We start from the raw sequence: 13,543 nt of genomic DNA on the forward strand, positions 1-13,543 counted from the left end.
GAAAAGCATCAACCTCGTCCCCAGTCACCCTTGGCGCGCGGTCAAATGTTACGTTATCCGTTGCGGCAGTAGCAACCTTGTTCCCAGGGTCCTCTCTCCCTCCCTCGACCTCTCTCGAGGGAGTAAGAGAGAGGACCTGGGAACAAAGTTGTGTACTTCGATATGCGCGTTGTGACCTGGGAACGAGGCTGGGGAAGCAGATTCTTTTGGTTAATCACCGCGAGGGATGATTGGTTCGAAAAGAAAAGCCGCTAAAAGTTTGTTCCGCGGGCTCACAATAAACTGAGCATTCTCTAAGCTTCAAATCCCAGCGAGTTCATATCACCATGCCACCATTAGTACTGAGCTTACGCAAGAGGACGGTTGAGGGAAGGGGACGGTGAAATATCATTGTCTGACGAACATGACATCTTAGTACCTTCACAATTTTAGGCGATTTTCGACTAACTTGTGTTCTCTCATCTGTGACAACCTGAAAACCACGAGTGGTAGGAATGTTACAATCTAGAATCATGAATACTTGGCCGTCACGTTGGTCACACAAGCACAATTTGCCGTCCCACTATTTCAGCCGTCCTGTTGCGTAAACTCGCTATAATCCCAGCACAATGCTTGTATCATCGCTGATGCGATTCATAAGATCTCGAAAAAAATTATGCAAAGATAGGTTAAAAAGAACAAATAGTGGATTATAGTATTTTATACCTTTACGCAGACGGTTATAACGCCAAGGATTAGCCACTAATCGTCATCATCGTCGCCATTATCATCATCATCATCATCATCATCATCATCATCATCATCATCATCATCATCATCATCATCCATTAGCACTTTATTGCCAAAGTAAATGACGCAAGGACGCGTAAGTGACTAGCTGATATTACCAAACGTTTCAATGCCTATTTTGGTAACCTCCATGTAGTCAGTGGTACGTCCGTGTTGTTGGTCAGTTTTCAGAATTCTCGAGATGGGTGCTTCGTTTTCGATCGAATCCGTTAGGTGCTTCGTTTTCGATCGGGTGAGTTGCGTATTTCCTTTTCGATTGATTCTTTTAGGTGCTTCGTTTTCCAGCATGTTCAGGGAGTCTTCGTTTTCGAGTTACAGTGCTTCATTTTGGAGTTCAAGGTACTTCACTATTCGTTTCGACACCACTTGGAAAGATTGAGGTCTTTGACAGCTTTTGACCTTGAGCTATGAGGGTGAAAACGAAATTAAACTAACTCGACTTTGGGATGCAAAGTACTATTTCGGTTTCAGAAACGGCATCACTTTCCATAATATGACATGTGACATTCGATGATATATTGTCGGGAATTTGGACTGAAGCAGCATTTTGTGTCATGGCATTTGCCAAAGAGTACCGAGCAGAAATAACTTTAGCTTACTATTGCTTGAATATTGCTCTCACAGTCGCTGTTTTTGTGTTTGGGACTATTTATCTGAGGTACAGAGATAGAAGAGATCAACAGAGAAAGGAGGAGCGTCAGCTTGCGATGGAAGAGAAGGATAGAAGAGATCAACAGAGAAAGGAATGGCGTCACGTTGCGGAAACTATTCGAAGCCAGTACAGGAAGTTGAAAGCTGAAAATATTCCTTGGAAAATTTCAAAAGTGAAGGACACATTCGAAAATGTTCAAGTTTACAAAGAAATTACCGGCATCGATGTTTTGAGGTTCATGATTAATGATCCAGACCGTGACGAGTGTTTTGAAACCACAGAGTTGGACGCCCTTCGCGAAGACTTGGACTCGATCTATCAGTTGCTGAACGCTTGCGCATCGTTGATTCTTTTAGGAACAGTTCCTAACAATATCAGAGCCGAGCTGGGGGGGCTAGTCACCAAGCTGGGAGAGCTTACATTGCCATTTTACAAAGGAGAGGAGCGTGACAACATTTTGAAATGCCTTGAACATTTTGGACGTGATTTTGACAGTGATAGGATTAATGATCAGGAAGTGAATTGGAGGAATATAGATGATAGAATTACACAAGATGTTCAGTATGTCCGCTGCTTACGACTTAGCAATGCCAGCGAAGATCATGTTCAGCCTTTGAGTGACGAGTCGCTTGACAGAGAGCGGAGGGGATACGGCGCGTGTAGCAAATTTAAATTCACGCGAATTGATGTCTTGGCACTCACTCAAAACAACCAACAATCGTTGGCGACAATAAAGTTCTTGTACCAACTACACGAGGACCTGGAACAGGGAACGTATACGAAAGACTTTGCAGATGAACTGCGGGAACATGCACCACACCTTGAATTTATTGACAAGATCACCCGGAATGATTCTGACGGATTGGTACTCGTGAAAGTGCTACACGAGATACGTGACTACATTTACATTATTTTAGAGGGCCAAGGGGCGGAAGCACTCGATGCAGAAAGGAACCGAGACATAGACATATTAAGGGGCGTACATGAAACTGTAACAAGAATACGACCGGATGAAGTAATTGTCAGAGGTATTTGTATGCGCTTCATGAATGATCTCTCTTTCTTTAATAAAACGATGCAACCATATCACAAAAGTGGAGGTTTTAGGCTGCAGTTTCAGCAACTGTATGACACGTTTAAGGACATAATTGTCATCAGGAACAAGGATGGTCCTATACGACCTCCACCTTCAGCTGAGACAGAAGTTAACTACCAACATGAAAGTAGTTTGTAAAACTGCAAGAACTTTATACTTCTTGAAATTTCTCACAGTAATGTAAACTGTACACCCAGGATACTCAGCTTTTGCATTAATGAGGAGGTAGGAATAAGCTCAATTTTTCAAACGCCTTACAAGTTCTATTAAGCTAAAACTGGACCAAAGAACTTGGACGACCCACAAGTCAACCATGATGTTCTCTCATGGCCACTGCATGAAGTACATGTCTGACATTTTTAATTTAAAGACCTTATTTCTCAGTCGCTGAAACACAATTTCATTAAATAGAAGTACAACTCCAAAAGTGAGTAAAATTATGTCCTCCTAAAGTAGAGGTACAGAAATGACTTCATGTAATAATCACTGCACAGAACTATTTACGTTACCGTTTATTTTATTTTGTTATTCGTCTTATTGTTATATATTGTAAGTTACCTTGGAACTGGGCTACTTTTCAGGTATCGTTACATGAAGTCATTTCAGATTCAAAACAAATTACGAAGTCTTTAAATACAAATGAGGCTTTTACAGATCAAAATGACAATAAAACGTATTTCATGAATATAGTACATAGAGATGAAAAAGAATTGACCCGACTGGAACCAAACGTGCATTAATTTCTAAAACCTGTGCGCCCAAAAACACTTCAGCCTGTATATTTTCAGAGATTTCTGTCGTGTCCAGGCGTCAGATACGTGTTCATTGCAAACCAGCCCAGTTCCTTTCAAAAGATTTTATGAACACACAGAGCAGAAATGACATTGCTTGAGGATTTCCTTGTGAGCTGCCTTAGTGTCTGTTATGAGCCGGTTACGGGATCCGAACAAATCCATTCACAAGAATTCAAAATAGTCTAATCATTTAGTCTTGTCCAGTTTTTTTCTGGGAAAGAAATGTGGAGTGGTGCTATAGCGGAACAAAAAATGTAAGCAAACTTCGATTTAAGATAATACGATAGAAATTAATTATAAAAGGAGTTATTGTGAGCATTTTCTTGTAGTAATTAATGTTAGTGTAAGGTTAGGGCAATTTTGTATCGTAAGGGCACTAGACTAAGTGTAACGTTAACTCAGTTGTGTAACGTTAAGACACTTGTGTAACGTTAGGGCGGTCAATTGGGTAACATGGAGGGCACTTGTGTAACGTTACTGATGTGAAAGTAAAGGCAACTTGTGTAACGTTAAGACACTTGTGTAACGTTAGGACACTAATGTAAAGTTAGAACACTTAAGTAAGACTAGGGCACTTGTCTACAGTTAGGGTACTTCTGTAACGTAATTGGTGTGACAGTATAGTAAGAGCAACTTATGTCACGTTAGGACACTTATGTAACGTTAAGACACTTATGTCACGTTAGGACACTTGTGTCACGTTAGGACACTTATGTCACGTTAGGACACTTGTGTCACGTTAGGACACTTATGATACGTTAGGACACTTATGTTACGTTAGGACATTTATGTAACGTTAGGACACTTATGTCATGTAACGTTAGGACACTTGTGTAACTTAAGAACACTTATGTAACGTTGCGGCACTTGTGTAACGTTAGGACACTTATGTAACGTTAGGACACTTGTGTAACGTTAGGACACTTGTGTAACTTAAGAACACTTGTGTAACGTTAGGACACTTGTGTAACTTAAGAACACGTATGTAACGTTAGGACACTTATGTAACCTTAGAACACTTATGTAACGTTAGAAGACTTATGTAACGATAGGGCGCTTGTGTAACGTTAGGACACTTATGTAACGTTAGAACACTTATGTAACGTTAGGGCGCTTGTGTAACGTTAGGACACTTACATAACGTTAGGGCGCTTGTTTAGCGTCGTTGCACTTGTGTAACGTTAGTACTCTTGTACCACGTTAGGGGACATCAGTAACGTTAGGAATCTTGTTTAACGTTCAGAGGGATCTTATGCAACGTTACGGCACTTGTGTAACCTTACAGCACTTGTATAATGAAACTGAAATGACGAAACTTGTGAAATGTTGGGGGAATTGTGTAACCTTTGGATACTTGTGTAAAGTTAGGGCACTTCCGTAACGTTAGGGCTCTTGTGTAATCTTAGGAAACTTGTGTAAAGTTAGGGCACTTTTGTAACGTAAGGGAACTCTTGTAACATTTCGGCACTTGTGTAACGTTAGGGTATTTTGTAACGTTAGAGGACTTCTGTCACGTTTGCTATGGATTTTATTACTTCATTAAAGTTACAATACAAATCATAGGCGTTGTTGTTGTTAGACAGCTGAAATTCGGTTCGCATATATTTCACGGTCCTAAAATAGAAGTCTGATATTTCTCAGGAATCGGAACCCCGAGCGAGGCTCCATCCAGAATGCCAAGCAAGCGTTACGCAACATCATCAACTCGTCATGTGACCAACCCATAGGCTATCCCATATACGTATCACCGCTGACAACATCTTATGCAGACTCCAATTCACAGCTCTCTCGAGTTATAGGAGGTCCTCTTAGTTTCAACGGAATTGCTGGATGTATTGGCCGCTTGTGGAACCGCATACGCATGCGTTGTGGCGCCACGTGTCAAAGTGGAGGTGATATCCCGGATGTATCAGTCCCGGATGTTTCTTTGGGTCCGAGTTTTGCGGAGCGTTGTACGAGTTTCCGTGATGGTGCCATTTATATAAGCGCCCCGAGGTCCACTCCAACGTCTTCATTCAACAGGGGCCAACCTGGCTTGAGGACTAGTCAAAGGTCTACAGCCAGCTCTGGCTCAAAAAGACCCAGTACGTTATCAGTGACCATAGCTCAGCCCCAGAGCCCCGGGGCCGCGGCGGCCGCGGAGGACTTGACCCAGCGCGTGCGCATTGTAGACCGCGGGCAGGTTTATGACAGTATTAACTTGAATCGCAGGATTGATGTGCAGTGGCCTTCAGAACTGATGAGAGAACATGGCGGCAGATCTTACTGGAAGGACTGGAACCCCATTGAGGGCCAATATTTCGACTTATAGAATTAGTCTTCCTCAGGGACTAATTCTATTAGCCCTTTGCCGTAGTGCCAGCCTTGCATTCAGTTTTGTATTTTCACGTTCAAGTGACGCCTGACACGAGGTCTTTCACAAGAGAGATCCAGCAAAATTACCAGCAAGTTTAATTCCTGCGTTGTGTGGACCTCTGCATTCAAAAGTTTCCTATTGAGGGTATAGAGGGGACCGTGGTACACAGGTGGACTCCGTGCCACAGGGACCCCGGTAGAAGGAGCCACGTGGATCGGCCGATTGTTTTGCTTAAGATCGATGACAAGTTCGTTCCCATTGCTGAAGCGGGGGTTGTGGACGCGGGGATAGAGGTGTAAAGCGCGCGTAATTAGGTCTCGGTGTCACGCGATATCTTTGTCGTCTACTTATTCTGAATATCAAGGTTGGATGCTGGGGACAGTTTTGGGAATGTTTCAAGCTCTCCCCTTCCCCCCCCCCCCCCCTCCTCCCGGAAATGAAAGGAAAACAATGTCATCGAAAAGTGATATGGTTTTTACTTCTGTGTTGTTATGAGAGTCGTTCCGCAGCAAGAGCTTCAACGTGCAAAGCTGTCTAAACATCTTTGCTAAAAATACAACTCTGCTTTCTTTTCCTATTGCCAAATTGAAGTAGAATTTGGCAGATTTAGTCCTAAGCTAGCGAGCCGCAGTGCTCACAATCGTCCATGAAAATGAATAAGGCAAGTGGACGCGATTATAACGTAAATAAACGTAAATGCAATTGTAGATAAAATATAAAATGTACATAACAGTTTATTAACAGTTGTTTATAGATAGGAAGATCAATTTTATAAAGTTGAATAAATGTAAAACGTTTGAAGTAAGAGGATGTTATATTACGATAAACAAGTTGGTGAATGCTTCAAAACAAAATTCTTAAGGGGAGGGGGGAGGGGGCTATAGTTTTATAAGAGCGTGCTGCTGCTGCTAATGACGATGACGACGAAGACAAAATAAAATAAAAGAATAAGTGGTTTGTTAAAACATAATCGTATCAAAGATGAATTACGATGTTTTTACATGGAGGGAGTTAATGTTATTTGTGAAAGCAAAGAAAACCTAATTGACAATCTTGAAACTGGCTGGGCCATTTCTACTGCCAAATACCTTACATAGTTCACAATCAATATCAAAGAAAAAGAACTAATCAAGAAAGAGAATGTTATTTAGTATGTTTCCTAAAACAATGGTCCTCAATTTTCTCTTTGGCGTTCAATAGCCGCGGCTAAAATCTTCTTTTCCCGTATAGTCATAAGGCGCGAAAAAATATATCTGTTTTAGTTGGCAACCGAGTTTCTGATACCATCCTGGGATGCGCAGAACATATGCTCAGTAGCAAAAGAAGGCACCATCGGTAAGCATCAACCTCGTCCCCAGTTTCCCTTGGCGCGCGATCAAATGTGACGTCACCCGTTGCGGCAGCAACAACCCCGTTCCCAGGGTCCTCTCTTTCCTCCCTCGACCTCAACAACTCACAACAAATTGAGGATTCTCTTGAACTTCAAATCCCATCGAGTTCATATCACCATAAGTGAGCTTACGCAACAGGACGGTTGAGGGAAGGGGACGGTGAAATATCATTGTGTGACAAATATGACACCTTAGTACCTTCACAATTTTAGGCGATTTTCGACTAAAACTGGTGTTCTCTCATCTGTGACAACCTGAAAACCACGAGTGGTAGGAATGTTACAATCTAGAATCATGAATACTTGGCCGTCACGTTGGTCACACAAGCACAATTTGCCGTCCCACTATTTCAGCCGTCCTGTTGCGTAAACTCGCTATAATCCCAGCACAGTGCTTGTATTATCGCAAATGCGAGTCATACGATCTCGAGTGAAATTATGCAAAGATAGGTCAAAATGAACAAATAGTGGATCATAGTATTTTATTCCTTTAAGCAGACGGTTATAACGCCAAGGATTAGCCACTAATCATCATCATCCATTAGCACTCTATTGCTAAAGTAAACGACGCAAGGACGCGTAAGTGACTTGCTGATATTACCAAACGTTTTGGTGAATAGCCTTAGCTTATTAAAATATCCCAGTTTCAATGCCTATTTTGGTAACCTCCATCTAGTCAGTGGTACGTCCGTCTTGTTGTTCAGTTTTCAGAATTCTCGAGATGGGTGCTTCGTTTTCGATCGAATCAGTTAGGTGCTTTTAGGCGCTTCATTTTCAAGCATGTTCAGGGAGTCTTAGTTTTCTAGTGAGTATAGTACTTCATTTTGGAGTTCAGGGTACTTCAGTATTCGTTTCGACACCACTTGGAAAGAGTGAGGTCATTGACAGCTTTTGACCTTGGGCTATGAGGGTGAAAACGAAATTAAACTAACAAAGTACTATTTCGGTTTCAGAAACGGCATCACTTTCCATAATATAACATGTGACATTCGATGATATATTTTCGGGAATTTGGACTGAAGCAGCATTTTGTGTCATGGCATTTGCCAAAGAGTACCGAGCAGAAATAACTTTAGCTTACTATTGCTTGAATATTGCTCTCACAGTCACTGTTTTTGTGTTTGGAACTATTTATCTGAGGTACAGGGATAGAAGAGATCAACAGAGAAAGGAATGGCGTCACTTTGCGGAAACTATTCGAAGCCAGTACAGGAAGTTGAAAGCTGAAAATATTCCTTGGAAAATTTCAAAAGTGAAGGACACATTCGAAAATATTCAAGTTTACGAAGGAATTACCGGCATCGATGTTTTGAGGTTCATGATTAATGATCCAAACCATGACAAGTGTTTTGAAACCATAGAGTTGGACGCCCTTCTCGAAGACTTGGACTCGATCTATCAGTTGCTGAACACTTGCGCATCGTTGATTCTTTTAGGAAAAGTTCCGAAGAATATCAGAGCCGAGCTGAGGGAGCTAGTCACTAAGCTGGGAGAGCTTGCATTGCCATTTTACAAAGGAGAGGAGCGCTACAACATTTTGAAATGCCTTAAACATTTTGGACGTCATTTTGACAGAGAAAAGATTAACGATCAGGAAGTGAATTGGAGGAATATAGATGGTAGAATTACAGAAGATGTTCAGTATGTCCGCTGCTTACGATTTGGCAGTGCTAATTTATTTCATTTTCAGCCGAGTTTGAGTGTCAAGTCGCGTGACAGAGAGCGGAGGGGATACGGCACGTGTAGCAAATTTAAATTCGAGTTTGACTCGGCACACATTGGAAACAACCAACAATTGTTTGGGACAATAGATTTCTTGGACCGACTACACGACGACCTGGAACGGCCAGCTTACACGAAAGACTTTGCAGATAAACTGCGGGAACATGCACCAGACCTCGAATTTATTGTCAAGATCGCCCGGAATGACTCCGACGGATTGGTACTCGCGAAAGTGCTACACGAGATACGTAACTACATTTACATTATTTTAGAGGGCCAGGGGGCGGAAGCACTCGATGCAGAAAGGAACCGAAACATAGACACACTAAGGGACGTACACGAAATTGTAACAAGGTTTCCACCCAGGGATGAAGTAGTTGTCAGGACTTTTTGTAAGCAATTCATGAATGATCTCTCTTTCTTACATGAATCGACGAAACCATATCACAAAAGTAGTGATTTTAGGCTGCAGTTTCAGCAACTGTATGATACATTTCACCACTTAGTTTTCATCAGGAACAACGATGGTCTTATATGGCCTCCACCTTCAGTTGAGACAGAGGTTAACTGCCAACATGAAAGCAGTGTGTAAAACTACGTTTCAGTTTTGTACGAGAACTTTATACCTCTTGAAATTTCTCACAATGAAATTAACTGTACACCCATGGGTGAAATACTCATGAGGAGGTAGAAATAAGCTCAATTTTTCAAACACCTTACTGAAAAGTTATATTAAGCTAAAACTGGATCAAAGAACTTGGACGATGCACAAGTCAACCACGATGTTCTACTGGCCACTGCATGAAGGACATGTCTGACATTTTTAATTCAAAGACCTTATTTCTCAATCGTTAAAACAAAATTTAATTAAATAGAAGTACAACTCCAAAAGTGAGTTAAATTATGTTCTCCTAAAGTATAGGGACAGAAATCACTTCATCTAACAATTATTTAACAGAACTATTTATGCTACCGTTTATTTTATTTTGTTATTTTGTCTTATTGTTATATGTTGTAATAGACTGCAAGCAGTCCCTTTCTGGATAGTCGAGAGGTCGCGCGAAATAGCCGAGCGCGAGAGTCTCGCTGTGCTGTGAGCGCACCCTCTCGACTAACCAGAAAGGGACTGCTTGCAGGCTAATGTTGTAGGGAACTGGGGCTACTTTTCAGGTATTGTTACATGAAGTCATTTCATATTCAAAACAAACATGACGACCAACTTACGAGGTCCTTAAATACAAATGAGGTTTTTACTGATCAAGATGACAAAAAAAACTTGTATTTCATGAATATAGTACATAAAGATGAAAAAGAATTGACCCGACTGGAACCAGACGTGCATTGATTTCTAAAACCTGCGCGCCCACAAACACTTCAGCCTGCATATTTTCAGAGATTTCTGTCGTGTCCAGGCATCAGATATATACGTGCTCATTGCAAACTAGCCCAGATCCTTTCAAAAGATTTTATGAACATACAGAGCAGAAATGACATTGCTTGAGGATTTCCTTGTGAGCTGTCTTGTGTCTGTTATGAGTGTTGTGGGATCCGAACAAATCCATTCACAAGACTGATCAAGAGAGGATATCCTCTCTTGGACTGATTCAATGACCAAAGGCAGAGTTTCGTTTTAAGCCTAATCATTTAGTCTTGTCCAATATTTTTCTGGGAAAGAAATGTGGAGTGGTGCTATAGCGTAACAACAAATGTAAGTAAACTTTGATAAAAGAATATACGACAGGAATTATTGTAAAAGGAATTATTGCGAGCATTTTCTTGTAGTAATTAATGTTAGGGAACTAGTGTAAGGTTAGGGCAATTTTGTATCGTAAGGGCACTAAACTAAGTGTAACGTTAACTCAGTTGTGTAACGTTAGGGTGGTTAATTGGGTAACATGGAGGGCACTTGTGTAACGTTACTGATGTGACAGTAAAGGGAACTTGTGTAACGTTAGGACACTTGTGTAACGTTAGGACACTTATGTAAAATTAGAACACTTATTTAAGGCTAGAGCTCTCTCCTCCGCAGAGGCTTCTTAAAAAGCCTGGGGAGAGGGAAATTAAACGAGTAGAGCCTGGAGGAGAGAAATATTAAAGCGCGCGGGGGACGCTGGGAAGGGAGAGGAAAAGGAGAGAAGCCTTCCCATCGTCCCCCGCGCGCCCCCGATTTTTTATTTCCCCCGTTTTCCTTCCTTTCCCCTCCTTTTTTCTACGTTTCTCCACTGATGGAGCCTCTGCGGAGGAGAGAGAGGCTAGAGCACTTGTGTACAGTTAGGGTACTTGTGTAACGTTACTCAGTAGTGTGACAGTATAGTAAGGGCAACTTGTGTAACGTTAGGGTACTTGTCTAACGTTACTGTAGTGACAGTAAGAGCAGCTTGTGTAACGTTATGGAACTTGTGTTACGTAACGGGAGGACACTTATGTAACGTTAGAACACTTATGTAACGTAAGGGCACTTATATAACGTTAGGATACTTGTGTAACGTTAGGACACTTACGTAACATAAGAACGCTTATGTAACTTTAGGGCAATTTTGTACAGTTAGGGCGTTTGTTTAGCGTCAGTGCACTTGTGCGACGTTAGGGGACATCAGTAACGTTAGGAATCTTGTGTAACGTTCAGAGGGATCTTATGCAACGTTACTGCACTTGTGTAACCTTACAGCATTTGTATGTGAAACTTAAATGACGAAACTTGTGAAACGTTGGGGGAATTGTGTAACCTTTGGACACTTGGGTAAAGTTAGGGCACTTCCGTGACGTTTGGACGAGTTGCGTAACGTTATTACAACCAGTGTGTAACCTTAGGACAACTTGTGTAAACTTATTTGTAACTTAAGGGAACTCTTGTAACATTTGGGCACTTCTGTAACGTTAGGGTATTTTGTAACGTTAGAGGACTTCTGTAACGTTTGTTATGTATTTTAATCCTTCATTGAAGTTACAGCACAAATCATAGACGTTGTTGTTGTTAGACAGCTGAAATTCGGTTCGCATGTATTTCACGATACTAACTTAGATGGCAGTCTGTTGACGAATACTCCATGGGTGAGGTTAATAACGCGAGTGGCTTTTTTTTATTTACTTTATTGTAGACCTGGATCAGGAAATCATTTCAAATAAAAAATAGAGACGGCAGACTGATCCCAACGGCGGATGTGACGAGCTTGATAGAATAAACATCAAAGGCTAGAATAACTGAAATATATTTGTTTTCAAAAACACAAATTTTTCCCAATATTTAGGTTTGAAATACAAACCTTCCTCGGGCTAAACGAAAACGAAAAGTGGGAAAGAAAAGGATCGTTACAAATGAAGATTTAAAATATAAAATGCGTGACCATGATTGGTTGTTTAGCCGACTAAGTTACAAGTGCGATGCATGTCATTGGCGTGTTTCGTCACGTCTATTTATACCAAGAGGGTGCAATGTTTTAGCTTCACGAGCCATTCTAACTGAGTCACGTTTGCTACGTCTAACCGATTTGCTTACATGTCTTAACGAAGCCCATCCCTCCATTCAATTTACGATGGAAGTAGCAACCAACGATCGATTACCATTCATTGGCTTGGAAATTATCAAAACCGACAGCAGCCTTGAAACCTGCGTTTACAGAAAGCAAACAAATAAAGGGCTCCTCCTACATTACCAAAGCCATGTTGACAGCCGGTACAAACGGTCACTTCTAAGAACAATGCTAGACCGCGCAAAACGCTTATCGTCTACACAAGACTTCCTTTTGCAAGAATGCAAGGCCTTAAAAGGGATATTTTTGAAATTAAAATATCCCGAAAAACTCATCGACTCAGCTATCAATCGCCTCCAGCATCCTATAGACCCAGTTCAAACACCCTCTGACCGCCCTGTTCGGATTACGTTGCCATTTAAAGATCAGAAATCGGCGGACGTGGTTCGCAGGCAACTTAGCGACCTCGGAACTAAAATTAATCAAGAACTACAACCGGTGTTCACGAGCAAAAAGATCGCTGATCATCTGAGAGTCACAGAAGAAAAGCCTCCCCTGATCAATCAGCAAAGTGTAGTATACGAATTCACATGTGATTTGTGTGATACAAATTATATTGGGTACACTTGCCGCCACCTACATCAACGCGTTGAGGAGCATAAACATTCTGTGATCGGAAAACATCTCAGGGACGCGCATGGTTTAACACCTAAGAACTTAATTAAGAACTTTAAAGTCATAAAGAAATGCCGTGACAAATTTGAATGTTTGGTCTACGAAATGCTGTGGATCAAGAACAAAAGACCGAAACTGAACACGCAAGCGGATTCCATTCGCGCGAAACTCTTTACCTGAATGCTTTCATGCTAAAATATTTTCTCACTTTCGATACCTATAAATATGCCTTTCCGTTATTTCCATTTTTACTCATTTGACAATGACGATATGAAGTCGGCGAAACGTCATGCTGTTTTACTATCGTTAATTTTCTTGTTGAAATGTTTCTCTTAATCGTTTTTCATCAATAATAATAATAATAATAATAATAATAATAATAATAAAAATAATAATACAAGCGGGCCGAGATCAAGGCGGCAACGAAGCTTTTTCAGAACATGGATCCCTCTATGAGGGCAGTGCAACAGTTGGAAGAGAGGGCGGTAGAGAAGGGACACACGTCGCGGATGAAGGAAGGGCATACGTTTGCCGAGGAACTGGGCATGAGCCTGTCTCTGGAGTACCCTCAACCGTCGTACCGGTCTGTGAGCGATACT

The 13,543-nt window shown here is 41.3% G+C and overlaps 2 protein-coding genes across 5 annotated transcripts in view; both read left to right on the forward strand.

Annotated features, from left to right (window-relative positions):
• Positions 1-1,072: 1,072 nt before the first annotated feature.
• The window catches only part of LOC146467288 (uncharacterized), a 20,864-nt gene continuing 8,393 nt past the window's right edge, over positions 1,073-13,543 (forward strand). Inside the window, exons 1-3 of one of the 4 annotated variants that reach the window (XM_085126213.1) lie at positions 1,073-1,544; positions 8,249-10,340; positions 10,421-10,677. In XM_085126213.1, coding sequence (XP_084982339.1) covers positions 1,344-1,544; positions 8,249-9,391 — 1,344 coding nt within the window. In that variant the 5' untranslated portion in view covers positions 1,073-1,343 and the 3' untranslated portion in view covers positions 9,392-10,340; positions 10,421-10,677. Of the gene's footprint in view, positions 3,878-8,248; positions 10,678-11,050; positions 11,856-13,543 lie in introns of all 4 variants that reach the window. The other 3 variants (XM_085126214.1, XM_085126212.1, XM_085126215.1) reach the window with 3 other exon arrangements.
• LOC146467289 (uncharacterized) lies at positions 11,847-13,160 on the forward strand. Its single transcript, XM_085126028.1, has 2 exons — positions 11,847-11,850; positions 12,241-13,160. The coding sequence occupies exons 1-2, from the start codon at positions 11,847-11,849 to the stop codon at positions 13,122-13,124; spliced, it is 888 nt and encodes a 295-aa protein (XP_084982154.1). The 3' UTR covers positions 13,125-13,160.

This window comes from Pavona decussata, unplaced genomic scaffold (genome assembly GCF_977016875.1).
Source record: "Pavona decussata unplaced genomic scaffold, jaPavDecu1.1 SCAFFOLD_137, whole genome shotgun sequence".
Lineage (NCBI taxonomy): Eukaryota > Metazoa > Cnidaria > Anthozoa > Scleractinia > Agariciidae > Pavona > Pavona decussata.